This window comes from Amphibalanus amphitrite, unplaced genomic scaffold, assembly GCF_019059575.1.
Source record: "Amphibalanus amphitrite isolate SeventyFive unplaced genomic scaffold, NRLGWU_Aamphi_draft 001778F_arrow, whole genome shotgun sequence".
NCBI lineage: Eukaryota > Metazoa > Arthropoda > Thecostraca > Balanomorpha > Balanidae > Amphibalanus > Amphibalanus amphitrite.
The window spans coordinates 84,012-100,232 of NW_024883271.1; the positions used below are offsets into that span (position 1 = coordinate 84,012).

The following is a 16,221-nucleotide window of genomic DNA, read 5'->3' on the forward strand; positions in this document are numbered from 1 at the left end:
ACCATGCGATGAAAAGATGTCGAAACACCCTGCGTCTGCAACGCCATGATATGAGCTGATACGTGCCTGATGCCTAGTCCTATCCGGCCGCCTCAGCTCACCTCTCACCTCTCACCCATTCTCACCTCACCTCACATCAGCTCCAGGCCTAAGCCGCGCCGCACGTCGCGCAAAAACCCCTAGACAGCTACTTTCTCCTCCCCTAGGCTCATTCCTATGCGTCGGACACGACTCATAAAAGGCCCATACAGGGACATTTGCCGTCGCCGCGCCGCGGGGGACGACTTTTCGCCGACGAGCCTCGATGGTTGATGCTGAGAGCTCGCTCGGGTTTAAGCCCCACTGAAATTCCTGGCTCACACTCTGGCGTCAGCGGCGCGGCCTACTAATTAAAAACGCACCCCCGCTGCCTGGTAATGGTGGCGTTGTTTGTCTTCACACCTCCTCTGGGGAGAGGCGCCGGGCGCGATGGTAATGTCGGGAGGGGCGCCCGTCCGCCGCTGCTGGAACTGGAGCGAGAAGTCTGCATGGCGGGGGCGGCGGCCGGCCACTGTGCAGGCCGGAAACCGCTGCGGCATTCCATGGCAGGCCCGTGTGACGATGGCGTTGGGGGAGCCGCTCGGCTGAGTGGCAGTCGGCCACATCATGCCGCTAACGGCTTTTGTTAGGTTATTTATTAGCAAAACATGTGGCGCTGGGTACAGATGTGACGACTGACGAGTTGCAAGCGTTACGAATATAAAATATTAAACTCACAATGGCTTAAACGCTTAGCAATCCATTTCGTTTCAAAAGATTGAAATAGTTCCAGTTATCTATTTTGCTATTGACCCCGTGTCGTGTAATTGACCGTGCTGAAATGTGACCGAACACAATGAGGGAAAGTGTGCAACTTGCCGGTCTTCATCTGTCGACCACATCCCTCTCGCAGCCCATGACCCTTCCATGTGACCCGTTTACTAACAGTATCCCCATCTGTGTGTGTTTCAGGCGAGAAGCCGTACCGGTGCTCGTGGGAGGGCTGTGAGTGGAGGTTCGCCAGGTCCGACGAGCTCACCCGACACTACCGCAAGCACACGGGCGCCAAGCCGTTCAAGTGTGAGAGCTGCGAGCGGTGTTTCTCTCGGTCCGATCACCTGGCGCTGCACATGAAGCGCCACCAGGCCGAGCTATGATAGCGCCGGCCGCCAGCCGCCGCCGCCGAGCCGTCAGGGACAACACTGCCACAGCGTCATTCCAGAGCGCCGCGCCGGCCGCCCTCCTCCCACCTCCCGGCTCCCCTCTGCAGAGGGGCAGAGGGGACGGGGAGAGGAGAGAGCGCCGAGCCGGACACTCGCGTGCCGCCCGCCCGACGCGCCACAAGATAAATCGCCGATCGGTTCGGAGGCTCTGTTTATGAAATTTGTGACCGCCAGTGCCGCTCGCTGAGCCGCGGCTCCGCGGAGCGATTTCGTCCGGTAGCAGCACGCCGATAGCGCCGACACGCGAGGCCGCACCGGTGACGGCCCACGGCAGGCTGTCGGCCCGTCACCCGGACCCGCTGTCGGCAGCGGCGCGGCTCCGCGACACACTCCGTTCAGTTGGCGCCGGCCCCGCCGCTTCTCCGCCTGCCAACGCGACCGTCACCGGCCGCAAACAGGACTGCATCGCTTCCGACTATTTTTTGGTGTTCTTACTGTCCCTGTGACGCTAAACGCATCTCGCCGGTGATTCTGTCCCAATCAGAGCCTTCGAGTTCCGCCGCGTGGCGCGGAGCGGGCACCGAGGACGGAGTCGAGAGTCCACTGCTCGTGGCTCGCGCGGTGAGCGGGGGACCGGCCGACAGCCGCCCCCGGAACAGACTCGACGGCGTGGGGTGTCCACAGTTCAAAGCTAACAAAGCTTTAATGGCGCGCGGCGGCGAGAAGACGATGGTGCGAGACGAGAGAGCGACGAAGTGCAAACCTGTCCACCGCGCGGAGCGTGATCCGGCGGTGGCGGGACGAATCTGTGATGAGCGACGCGCCGTGTCGGTGTGTCGGCTCCCGGAGATGGCCGACCATCTCCGCGGCGCGCACCTATGTGTCTCTGAGTGTGAGTGTGTGACCGCGAGAGACAGCGCCGCGCGCGAGTAGACTGGCGTAGAGCGGACACGGTCCGCCGCTGTGTCCGGTTTGTATGCGTTGTTTTGTTGTTTGGTCCGAGCGCGCAGTGGGTGAACTCTTTTGGTCGCCGTTTTGTTTTTCGCCGTCTTCGAGAAAACGAGAAATTGTCAGACTCGTCTTCGCTGTGACTCAATCAAAATAACCACTCGTACACCGAAAGCTTCCTTCAAATTATAGAGTATATCCAACTTTTCAGCCCCGATTGTAAGGTGCTTCTTACAAACGATATGGCGGTCGAGTTTCTAAGGTGCGCGCTCTTTATATAAATGAAATTGTGACCGAGTTGATCTTTATGCGCGTGATATGTGGTTAGCGATAACGAATTCCTTGGTCGTCAATGATGGTTGAGAAAGATGCGTCTGCTAACTCAAAGTGCGTGTTCGTCATTCGAATTTTGTTTACGATGAAATGCAGGCCTTTACGGCTGGGAGCTTTAGGTTTATAGCTAACCGTGATGTGAGACTTTGTCACCGCACCATTCAGCCATCGGACGTACATTGTGAGTAGTTGACCAGACATCAACCATCGTGTTCATGAATCATGCATCTTGTCTCACGCGTGTGACTATAATGGTGCGTCCGACTGTCTGAGCTGCCTGTGTGCGTGCGACTCCGACACTGCTTACTGGGATAAACGTCAACCGGCCCTGGCCGGTCTAGGGCCGGTCTATGGCGGCCCCAGATCGGCGCAGGGCCCGTGCCGCCCATCCGCCTGCTCCGCCTCTGGTCTCTCCGTCTCTCTGTCTCACTTGTCGGTCGGCTCGGATCTCAGACTGTTCAGTCCGCCGCGGAAGGGTGCCGTGGCGCACGTGCATTGCTCTCGGCTGTCCAGAGAATGGTCTCTGTTTTCCGACGGTTCTTCTGTCTCTGCTTCTGGTGACGCCTCCTGTATACTGAGTGCGAACGAGTCATAAAGAGGGCAGCGAAACGAACGGTGTGTTTGGGGCTGGAGAATGGTGGATTTCGGAAAACGCTGGCATAGATGAGGATCGAACCAGTGACCATTTTGATGTAGATCTGAAGCCCCCATACATTTTTAGGCACACAAACAAAGGCGTACGTAAATAGGGTCACATGAGGACTGAGTAGGGCACACGTAGAACAGCCATTAAATCTAACATTCGAGGAATATGAGACGTAGCGGTCAGCGGAGCAGACATGACACTAAGCACGTACTTAAACGTTCCGCAAAACATTACCGGTGTTTCACAACAAAACGGTCATCGAAAGTTATAGTCCCGTAATCTTGAATTGAACCGTTCTAACGAAGAAATTAGGCACTGAATATCGCAGCCCGCAGGAGAGGTAAAACTTCCAACGCATTGCGATCGTAGGGAATTCGCACCGTGTTTACACAGATGAAAACAGGAATAACACTGTATTGAAATAACAGGCCTCTGCCATGATGCACGCTATGGTTCTCGCGAACAACACATCAAACATAACATAACATATATTTCCATGCAACAACAGGCCACATGGGCCCAACAAGGTTACATGCACATGTAAATCAATGCACATCAACTCACATGAATCAGACATATCTCACATACATCGATAAACAATCTCCTTTCACTACATTTCATAAATATCCCGACACGAATAAAGAAGAAGAAAAAAAGAAAAAAAAAGTTTTAGATTTCATTTCAAGTGTCAAAAACCAGACCACTTGAAATGAAATCTAAAACTTTTTTTCTTTTTTTCTTCTTCTTTATTCGTGTCGGGATATTTATTAACCCTCGCCCATGTAGGGGGGGGTTGGTGCAACCCCCCCCCCCCTGAGGTTTTTCGGAAATAGTGCAAAAACGGCGGCGCGCAGCGCCGCCAAATTTTGGGTACCTTATGGAGCAAACCTTGCGCATCTTTTGATAAAAAAAAAATTGACCGGGTCATGTCAGGTCACGGAGTTATGACGTCACAAAGGGAACAGCCTCCGGCCGGATTTTCACAAACTGAGTGCCAACGCCCGAGGTTTCCTGCCGGTGGTACGGACATCGGTTGATGGATCGTGATGAAACTTCCCATGCATGTTGGGGCAAGTATTGGCTATCATATGGTATAAGAAACTTGACCGGGTCAGGTCAGGTCACGGGGCTATGACGTCACAAGAGGAACAGCGTCCGGTACTATTTTTGAAAAGCGCCCGAACCACTATTTTGCTAATTCTTGTCACCTCAATGGGAATATGCAGCAATATTAGCTTCTATAGGGAGCGAATGGACATCCCAAATCCAAAAATACAATCAGATTTCAAAAATTTAAATTTTGATTTTTCGAATTTCTGCCGCCGACTGTGACCTTGCCGACTTCCGGCGCTCCCAACGCGCCATTTTTAGAGCTAGGGAAACGAAATACATACCAAGCGATAGAGAATTGATCAAGGAACACGATAGTGAAGGTTTTAAGTCGATATCTCCCACCGTTTTGCCGCAATCGCCGCGGAAAATTTGAAAAAGTCTATTGTTCCGAAAATTTGACCTTTGACCGGTCAAAAGTAGGTCAAATGTTGACCTAGGACCAAAAAATATACCACCAATCTCGAGATCTCGGCGAGAGCAATCCGTTGGTTTTTTCTGCTAAGCTCTACGACGCTCCGTTTTCAAACGCCAAGGGGGGGTCGCACCAACCCCCCCCCCCCTGCATGGGCGAAGGTGGCAGATCGCCGTTTACGGGCGAGGGTTAACACATCAGTTTATTAACACATTATTAACACATCAGTTAGGTACGGGATTCCTCTAGAGTCTAAGCTGACAACATGATTCGTGTAAGTCAACTGACAATACAATTTAAGCCGTACCTACTGATGCATTTTTACGTTCACTTTTGTTTGAATATGCATAACTGCACAACTGGAATGCGCAAATACCACACCATCTAGGCACCACTCTACGCAGTTGATATAGTGAAAAGCAAACAATAACATTTGGCATCAGCAGCATAACTGTGGAGCCGACACGTGCCTCATATTATGTAGGGGAAGGATGGTGAATTGCGCCACCTTAAGGAAAAACGCTAATTGCAAGAAAACCGCTGGAGATATAAGCATGCACTGGTAACCATTTCAAAGAGGAGCTCATTGGCTACGATTTAAGAGCCTCCCGATCAACTAAGAATGTTTCGTTTGCTTCTGACAGCTGCTTTTTCAGAAACATGCAAAAGGGCGCATTTGCCAACAACTGCTGTAAATTGCGCCAGGGGGATGGCGCAATTAGAGCCCAATTGCGCCCTATACTTTAACCCTCGCCCGTAAATGGCGATCTGCCACCTTCGCCCATGCAGGGGGGGGGGTTGGTGCGACCCCCCCCTTGGCGTTTGAAAACGGAGCGTCGTAGAGCTTAGCGGAAAAGACCAACGGATTGCTCTCGCCGAGATCTCGCGATTGGTGGTATATTTTTTGGTCCTAGGTCAACATTTGACCTACTTTTGACCGGTCAAAGGTCAAATTTTCGGAAAAATAGACTTTTTTCAACTTTTCGCGGCGATTGCGGCAAAACGGTGGGAGATATCGACTTGAAATCTTGACTATCGTGTTCCTTGATCAATTCTCTATCGTTTGGTATGTATTTCGTTTCCCTAGCTCTAAAAATGGCGCGTTGGGAGCGCCGGAAGTCGGCAAGGTCACAGTCGGCGGCAGAAATTCGAAAAATCAAAATTTAAATTTTTGAAATCTGATTGTATTTTTGGATTTGGGAGGTCCATTTGCTCCCTATAGAAGCTAATATTGCTGCATACTCCCATTGAGGTAACAAGAATTAGCAAAATAGTGGTTCGGGCGCTTTTCAAAAATAGTACCGGACGCTGTTCCTCTTGTGACGTCATAGCTCCGTGACCTGACCTGACCCGGTCAAGTTTCTTATACCATATGATAGCCAATACTTGCCCCAACATGCATGGGAAGTTTCATCACGATCCATCAACCGATGTCCGTACCACCGGCAGGAAACCTCGGGCGTTGGCACTCAGTTTGTGAAAATCCGGCCGGAGGCTGTTCCCTTTGTGACGTCATAACTCCGTGACCTGACATGACCCGGTCAAATTTTTTTTTTTATCAAAAGATGCGTAAGGTTTGCTCCATAAGGTACCCAAAATTTGACGGCGCTGCGCGCCGCCGTTTTTGCACTATTTCCGAAAAGCCTCAGGGGGGGGGGGTTGCACCAACCCCCCCCCCCCTACATGGGCGAGGGTTAACATGGCTAAGTGAATGAGACGGAATGCATACACCCGGGCAGTCTAATGTCTGTGCGGCTTACTTAAACATTTATAATGTTATTCAGGCTGGATGAATAATTAATGTAGATATAAATTGCGATGTTTTTTGCCCAGGACCAGAGGTAGATAACTTTACATGTGTCCGTACGCTTGTAAAAGTGCAACGAAAACGTTTACTGTAACCGACTAGATATATGTGAACGTATGCGCCTATACAGTTAAATTTTCAATCGGTTCTCTCAAAACTAATAAATTTTATCGTTTTGACAACTTAATGACATCAGTTTTTACTTTTTTATCATAGCTGTCTCTTCTCACGCCTGAGTCCATGTTGAAAATGTCGTATTTTGTCAATTACACCAAAAGTCGTGGCCTAAATGGAAGCTGCATTATAAGTTTGACGATAGAGATAATTTGCGGACTGACGACAGCGGGCTGCTCCCTTGCCTGACATTAAACTCCTTCTTTATTGCAATCAGTTAATGATGCATTCATACTGTCGTGATACAATGGCTACACCATTATTCTATTTGCGCCCCCCTGGCGCAATTGCCATGGGCGCAATTAAAATTGAGGTACTTTTTAATAAAAGCATAGAAGTTATCATAAAGATGTTGCAGGAAGTTTACGGTTTCAGTGATATACAATGAAAAATGGGTTTTTCTTTCTAAATATCACTCTGAAAAATCACACAAATATCGTAAATTTTTATAGCCAACGGTTCAAAATACTGCAAAAAAGTTAAGAAAACGCCATACCATCTTTGATGGCGTAATGAGCCTTGCTGATTGGCTTCATCGGAGTGTTTGGGCCATAAAATGAACAATCCAGTGGTAAAAATAATGTTTTCGAACACAAAATTCTAAACATGCCATTGAATCCGTGGGAATGTAGGTGGGCGCAATTGGTTAGGAGGGCGTAATACACCCACTTTCCCCTATACGTTCTCAAGACAGACTGTGCATTATTTGCGAGCAATCTGATCGAGACAGCTCAGGAATGCATTATGTGGTTTCGCACATGCTGTGTGGTAGGTATTTCTGGTGTGTGTTTTTTTTCGCGGAAGCGCCAGTAGCCAGTAGTTTTTGTATCATACATGTCATCTGATTGCCGCATACTCTTCACGTGCCACCGCGACAGTGATGCAAATGGGGTTCACGAGTGGCCATAAATACGAAAAAGGCCCAAAATTCAAGTTCACTTAATCGAATAAATCGTAATATGGTCAGTCAGGCAAATGTTTGGGGTGTCTGAAAAAGTATGATTTTAATGTTTTTGTCAAAACCGGCCTCGTGTATGATTGTCAGAAGTCGAGACATTTTCGATGTCGTAAAATGACTGTCAGATACTTGAAATTCAAGTGCCGCTAGCGTGCGCTCAGGTCATACAAACTGCAAAAATTATACATGAAAATGATCCCCGAAACCTGCTGCTTCTAATGCCATGTCATAGAAAGCCGTATCTATTTTGGTTTGGCGGTGAGCTAACTATTTGTAATCATGTTGCAACCGCAGTTTTTTACCAAAAATATTTGCTTTCAATTCACCTACAGCACTTCACACAGTGTGTGCCCGTTAGTGCACCATATCATAGCATTTCCTAATCATTTCTGAGTCGCATAGTGAAAGAATCAAGGCGCTAGCACAGGGCTGACCGGCGCTACAGAAGTTTTTGTCCGGCACGGTCGGGTGCCGCGGCGCAGCGGGCGGCCTGGGCGGCCGCGACGCCGCGCCGCCCGGACGCCGCGCGGCGGCACCCACCCGCCCACTGCGCGCCCACTGCGGCGCCCGACCGCCCGGACAAAAACCTCTGTAGCGCCGCTCAGCCCTGTGCTAGCACCTTAATTCTTTCACGATGCGACTCAGAAATGATTAGGGAAAGCTATGGTATGGTGGACTAACGGGCACACACTGTGTTAAGTGCTGTAGGTGAAACGAAAGCATTTTTTTCTTAGTAAAAAACTGCGATTGCAACATGATGATAAATAGTCAGATTACCGCCAAAGCGAATAAGATACGGCTTTTTGTGACCCGGCATTAGAAGCAGAAGGCTTTGGGGATCATTCCCATGCATAATTTTTTCAATTTGTACGAAATGAACGCAAACCAGCGGCGTTTGAACTTGCGAGTGTCTGACCGTCATTTTACGACCTAGAAAATGTCACGACTTCTGACGATTATACACGAGGCCGGTTTTGACAAAAACATGAAAACCATGTGATTTCAGATGCCCCAAACATTTGTCTACTCGGCCATATCGCAATTAACTCGATTTGGTAAACTTGGCTTTTGGGTATTTATGGCCACTCGTGAACCCCATTTGCATCACTGTGCACCGCCGCCCCAGGGCGAAATCGTTGATCATTTTTACACTGTCCTATCTGTGCGGACAACTACGTTTATCAGCGGTGACTCAGCATTGGCATGCACTCGGAATACAGATAACACTCGCCACTTATAAGCATGTAAACATTCCATTTTTGCACATGCAATGCCAATCGTCGCCGCCAAGCATTCTGTCACCGATCTCGATTGGCAAACACAGGGGTGATTTCATCGTCCTGGGACCGTCGTACATCCGAGGCCTCATATATTCAGCCCGCGAACTCAGCAGTGTCATCACTCTGCTATTTTGCACAGCCCAGAGAGGGATGGTCGCAGCTGGTTGACGAGACTGCACTCCGACCAAATGGACCTCCATAGCTGACGGTTTCCTGAATAAGGAAGGAAATGACAAAGGCGCTGAGGTATGCGGAACGCTCGTTAACAGAGTATTTTTCACGTGAAAATCGGGAACTCGTCCGCGGTTATATATGGAAATGTATGTCGACTTTACGTGACTGAAGCGATCACACTTCCTATAAGTTGCCTTGGTTAGCGAGGTATTTGATAGCACCAGATACAGCACAAGCTTACAAGGTCGCAACCCGATCTTACAAAACCACCACATTCCTGTAGCATGTAATGCAGCATTTGCGCACAATGATAACACGCGTCCCATTCCTTCCGATAGATGTTCGTTTTAGTCGTTGAGTGACAGCTGCTGAGCCTACATGACGATGACGGGACAAAAGACGAGCTAATTCGTCTCTTTCACCTGGGAGTGCCGTTTCGGCGCCCCGGGGGCACTGATGAGTGGTGACTCACCACTCTATACAGTCGCCAGTCATCCCCGTGTAAGCGGCGGGCGTCGTGCCGTCTCCCCCCCCCCCCCTCTCTCTCTCTCTCTCTCTCTCTCTCTCTCTCTCTCTCTCTCTCTCTCTCTCTCTCTCTCTCTCTCTCTCTCTCTCTCTCGCTCTCTCTCCCGTGTGTTGCGAAACGGGCGCCTCTATAGGGGCGCGAGCCTTGTTTCGCCGGGAGAAAATGAATACCATGGATCGTGGGAGCGAGACGGGATTGACGGCTCCAGTAGTCACTTTATCTATCGATTTATCTCTCATAACGGTGCTCTAACCGAAATGTTTTTTGAAAGGAAATATAAAAAATATAGCCTAATGTACAAATTAATAATATATTGCATATTTCGCCAAGTGAAAATAAAATTTAGCAGCGATACTGGGGGCAGGGTGGCGATTTTCTAGAAACGGGCTCCAGTTCGCTGCGCAGTCGCGATGTTACATAAATTGTTACAAGCTACAAATTTAAAGGATTTATTTTGCTAGGAATTTTACACTTTCTATACCTACGATATCATCGTTTCGTTATCCCTCATCCTACCTGGGAAAACATTGCACACTTATCGTTTCCGGTGCTATATCTGCGAGCACACGTCGTGCGAAACGATTTGCTCACCTTCTTATCAACTTGAGCAGTTCACACTGTAAAGCAGCCTTTGCACGCCCGTCTAACTGATGGTATGTGCTGCAAAACGCTGCGCAGTCTTTGATCTTGTCGCCCAAAGCGGCGCACTGGTTGCGCCAGTCCGAGATAATCTGGGTACATTTACGGGTGCGTTCCCATTAGATTGCCATCGGTGCATGTATGTGCTTTTCTAATTATACCTATTCCTTTTTGCTATTCAGCTAGCTCGGCTGTTGGAGAAAAGTGGATTAATTTCCTTGATAAGAAGGTAACGCAATAATGGATGTAGAAAATAGATTATCAATAAAACATCCAAAGGCATGGTTGGTGGTTACCTATAAATGGACACGCTCTAATGTAAAAACTTTACTGAAGTATGAAAATGCAACATGCATTGATAACACAGTCGTCCATCGCGCTTGACAAACCATCTTTAAAAACCGATTACGATGCCATGTGTCAACTCTTGATTGTGAGAGCCATGACACAGATGACTATTATTATTAGCAGACCGTTTATTAGCAGGACGTCTTATAGAAACCTCGTACACAACATTCGCTACTGATGACCCATCTGTGAGCCTTGTGCATCACCTTCCAATCTCTCTCTCTCTCTCTCTCTCTCTCTCTCTCTCTCTCTCTCTCTCTCTCTCTCTCTCTCTCTCTCTCTCTCTCTCTCTCTCTCTCTCTCTCCTCCCTTTCCTCTCTACCCTCTCTACTCTGTACGATGATCTGGACTCCCAATGAGTCACAGAGTGTATCATCCCATACCCCCTGCTCCAGAACTGGCGCAGTAGTGGCGTATTCTGCGGAAACTGACCGCAGAATGTTCCGGCCTCACTACCCCGCCAGCTGGGGACTTTGGTGTGCAGTAATGCAGCTCTGATGTCGAATTACATCGCGGCGACCGAGCCACTTCAGGAAATGACTGACACGTGACAGAAGCAAGCAGGTGTTTATATTCGCAGATGGCCAGGCGTAGCTGCAGTTATACATTCCAGGTAATCTGAGGAACTGTCATACATGATGAATTAGTTGGTGGCGAGCGTGACTCGAGCTTGTCATCGATTCATGAACGTTTGATTTGAATGGACGTTAAATGGTCAAACGATGATGAGAGCTTGTTTCATCTCGTTCGACGACGTCCCGTAAGCCGCGACTGCCACCGTCCGTACCGTCCAACCAACCTCCGCCTTTTACCGTCCTGATCTACTTGTCTGCCTCAGTCACCGTTTTCCAAAATGCCTGACGTCTAAATGCACGACGTTTTTAGGGGTAACTCAATCTGGGAATTGATTCAATCAATATGCGAGGCCTTAAGAAACCCCAGCCTCCCAGGTGTGATTGGGTATGCAGCAAAGGCTTCTGCCCGTTAGCACACTGACGTTTAACACGACAGGCTCGGGCCCTAACGACTCTGCTTATACAACACGTGAAAGACCGATCTACAAAAGAGCCCAACGGTCTTATGAAATATGCCTCGGACTTTGAAGTGTTGATTGAATCAGCGCTTGGCTCAGAAGTGACGAAGGTTCAGACTTTGCCCGTTCAGAATTCGCTGGCTTTAAAACAGCATTGAAGCACTGAATCGGCTGCTCGCATATTGGTACACCGCGCCGCAGTTTTTATATTTCATCAAAATGCCACCGGGCAACAATTACCTATCGTTGTTCATAGTCCCTATAGGCGGGACATCAGAGACCAGCAGATGTAGGTACATATCTGTAATCTGCACATCGCATCTGAAGGTGTGCCGCCGGAGACACCCACGGCCCTCTGTGGCCTCTGCGGCTCCCCCGCTGACCTCACCTCTGACTCTCCCACCCGACACGACCCCACACCTCTGACCTGACGTCATCGCCCGTGATGGATGCGCCTCATATGACTCTGACTCCGTGACTCGGCCATTTCCGTCAGCGCCGCACCCCGCTGACATCACCGCCTGACTCCCCCCCCTTTGGCAGCTGACTCCCCCCCTACCACCACCACCACCACCAGTGTGGTGCCACCCGCTGTTCCCGGAATGACTCCATCATCAACAGCGTGATGTCAGCCAGTTGGCCAACAACAGAGTCGACTCCATCATCCCACTTGACGTCAGATCTAGATGACGTCATATCTGCTCCCTCGGTGACATCACGCAGTTGGCAGCCGACTCGACTCGTCTGACTCGGACTCTGCAAAGCCGTGCGACTCGGCATTTGATTCGACTCCCACGAGCTCTGACATCACCAATGGGCACGACTCGGCCATCAATCACGACTCGATCCCCAGGCATGACTCGCACTCCGGTCGTGTCTGACTCTACCAGTCATGACTCTGACTCCACCACAGGCACGTCCGCTGATGTGATTGGACAGCACAGCCGTCTGACGTGACCGGTATGGACCGCGCTGTCCGACTGCGGGGGCGTCGGGCGCGACACAGAGCGTCGGGCACGGCATTCATATGGACAGCACACCCACGTCATTGTGTGATGGGGCCCGGGCCGCACAAAAGGCGACACTTTTGACCGAGTAATTGAATTATTCTGCCTGGCGGGTAATGCAAGCTCTTGTGATGTGGTGACAATGCAGAATTCTTAAGCGGAATTCATATGAATTTAACAGAATGTGTTGTCTTTCATGCAGGTTGACCGGAGTTTAGTGATCGTGCCTTCACCACCTGTTTATTCTTAGTTCAAACATGCACGTGTTTGGCCTGCGCTTTTACCCTATTGTTCTCATGGTGTTATTGTTCTATTGTACTTTCTTATTGTGCTTACTTTCGTCGTGATTCATCGGACGTTCATTCTCATTGGCAGTAAAGGTGCACATTCGTGTTATTATGTAGGTAGCTACACATGTTCTTTGCCAATGCCCCACGTCCTTATACGGTCTGTGAACTGACAGCTTATCACAATTAACAAGGAGGTGACCAAGCATGAGATATTTCTTATCAATCGTCCGTCCATCCATTTCATCCGAAAGCTTATCGCCTATCCCCTGACCGACCGAAAACGAGAAGAACAGAACAGCTGATCGATGACGTCACGGTCAGCCCCGACAGTCGGCACTGGGGGGGGGGGGGGTGTAAAGGACGAACATCTCGGAGGGGAAGGCCCGCGACTGCATCCTGCAGACCTCTGCAATAGTGCGGTGATGTTCTGATAACCTTCCACCATGCGCAACACAACACAGACGAGATGTACAACAGTCAATAAACCACATCGTTGAGGACAGTCTAACATTAAATACATCGCCAGGAGACATTCATCTGCCTTGTAATTATTCAGCCTCATTATATCCCTAGCTCACCTTACACAACTCCTAACGAACGTCAGAGCCATTCAAACCGTCCACTGTTTCATGTCCCGTGCGACCGATATCCCAATACTATCTGTTACGATACACCTTCAAAGACTCGCCGGTCGTATCCGTCAGAGTCCGCTCACTTCATTCAAAGGACCGCTCACATCCGGTCAGAAGTGACCAGCTGTCTCTTGGCCGGCCTTGGACGCTATTCCCGACCGCGGCGCTGATTATTTTCAGAATGACTCGCCCACAAACCGTCTCGATCGGTCATATGGTCTTGTTGGTTCTGTCGGTGAAGCGGTAGGGGGGGGGGGGAATTGCCGCTAGAGCTGTTGGTATGCCAGTCTGTCTATTAGTCAGTCAATCAGTCAGTCAGTTAGTGAGTCAGTCAGTCAGTCAGTCAGTCAGTCAGTCAGTCAGTCAGTAGTCAGTCAGTCAGTTAGTCAGTCAGTCAGTCAGTCAGTCAGTCAGTCAATCAGTCAGTCAGTCAGAAATTCATTTATTCATTCATTCATTCATTCATTATAGCATTCATTCATTCACTTTATCATTCATTCATTCATTCATTCATTCATTCATTCATTCATTCACTCATTCACTCATTCACTCATTCATTCATTCATTTACCCATTCATTCATTCATTCATTCATTCATGTGTCGTGTTGATACATTTGTAGGCAGTGTATTCGTGGCGTTAGGTTAGGAGTTCTGCAGGCAGCTCTCATAGGCCAGCCAATGACAGAGCGCTGCGGCCGAGTAGCCTGAGGGCCGGCCGGCGTTCGACCGGTCAGCCGTATACCCTGGGTCAGCCGGCGCCGACACACTGTGACTGAGGGGAGCCCCAGCGGAGGGCGTTGTGTTCGCTCCTTGCGTCTGCTAAAAGGTGAGGTTTGCTATAATTTCGGATATTTTAATTTGTGAGATTGTTTTTCCCATACGATCACCTTTGTAGTTATTCGTTGTGTGCATTAACCCCCTCAGTCAGTCTGTCTGTCATTTAACCGTATGCTATTTTGTCACTTGGGTAACTCACTTTGTCATCCTGTCAGTCAACCTGTCAGCAGCCAGTGGGTCGGTCTGTATGTCTGTTCGTCTCTCAGCCTGCCAGTGAGCCCGGTGTATACCCACCTGACCGGCCTGTCGGACCCACTCGAATCTCTCCCCGTGGCTTCATAACACTGTGGACGTCTGTTCCATCCGCGCAGTGGCGGCGGCGGCTGCTTCTGACAGCCTCCTAAACGGGCACCGGCCGGCCGGCCGGCCGCGCCTGCTCTGAGCCCGCACATGGACCGAATGGTGACGTCATTGGTCCGTGACGTCACAACGGACCATTGAGGGAGAAAGGAGTCTACCCTGCAGCCCCGATCAGCTCACCGAAAAGGACTGGCATGATCGTGAAGTAACAACATTGCGGTGAGTGAGACGGTCCTTTTCGGTCTCGGGACTGGGGCAGCCATATTCGGCAAGGTGCCGACACGGCGAGGGCTTTGAAGTCGGGGCTCTGCAGCTAGGACCTTAGAGCTAAATGATTAATGTATTTGCCTTGCATCAATGAATCAAATGTTGCTTGCAAAAGGAATCGATAATTGGGCATCGCTGTTTTTTGTTGATGATCCTTTTATAGACGTTCTAACCGTAAATTGTATGAGCTTATGCCTACATAAATCGCATGGGCTCGTACTTGCCTCACGATTCAGAATCGGTAGGTGCCTTGAATGGAGCAGATCTATCGGTTGGGTTTTGGTCAGGAAAAGGCCACTTGAGGTGCAATCTGCACTTGATAGCCTCTATCGGGATTAGAGTTACTCGACAGATAGCTGTAAATCTTGTCAAACATTCCCGCTAGGTCAGATTAGCGCCATGTTTGCACTTAAAGCGATATGTTCGCCTTCTGATGGCCAGGTCGGTATCACTATCAACTATGAGGCCAGCTGAACAATTCCAGCAGCTGAATGTTTCGCTGAAACATAACAAGCCGCGTGCGCACCTAACCTACTCGTCTCACGTCTGTCCGTCGCTCAGAAAACTGTTACTAATTGCCTAATTCAGCATTGGCTAAATCTAGGTATAAAAAATATGACGGTCACTTAAATGTTTTTTTAATTCTTATTGCTATAGGGGAGAGCGGGGCCAGTTGAACCACTTTTTATATATTGACATGCACAGCGAGATCTAGTTGTCATATCGAAAAGTGCACAATGCCATGGAAAAATATGCTCTTTTGGCTTTATCTTAAGATATGTAAAATTATGTTTCAAACATATTTTGCTGCCAAACGCATGCTTATAAAACAGCTCTACGCCCGTTTCAATTGACCCCGATGCGAGGGTCAATTGAACCAGCCCATGGGGTCAATTGCACCTATCCTTAACAATGGGATGGTTTCCTCTTTAAGGCCACTTTCTTAAGGAGATATTTTGTCCGGTTTACTTTTCCAAATGCTACATTCAATAGGTCGTTGGAAAGCTAAAAGTGCAAAGTTCCTCATAATAGGTGACATAAAGTACATAGACTATGGTAAAATGGGCGGATGAAAAAAATGAGAAATATATCAGGCTATAGTGTGCTTTCAAGCAAAAGGCTGAAGAAAAAGGGGTCAAAAATTGAGCTCTAGTAAACTACTATTTCAGTTTAAAAGCTCATTTCAAAGGTGGACTATTTCCTTAAATGTTTACAGCCGTTGAACAATAACCATTGCAAAGGTCACCGGGGTCCATTGAAACGGCCTGTGGCCCTGTTTCAACTGACCCTCAGAGAAGCGTTTCAATTGACCCCA

At 49.1% G+C, this 16,221-nt stretch overlaps 1 protein-coding gene across 1 annotated transcript in view; it reads left to right on the forward strand.

The window, feature by feature from the left end:
• LOC122375114 (Krueppel-like factor 6) overlaps window positions 1-3,075 on the forward strand; it is a 56,886-nt gene extending 53,811 nt beyond the window's left edge. The window contains exon 3 of the mRNA XM_043354312.1: window positions 991-3,075. Coding sequence (XP_043210247.1) covers window positions 991-1,175 — 185 coding nt within the window. The 3' untranslated portion in view covers window positions 1,176-3,075. The remainder of the gene's footprint in view (window positions 1-990) is intronic.
• The last annotated feature ends 13,146 nt before the right edge of the window (window positions 3,076-16,221 follow it).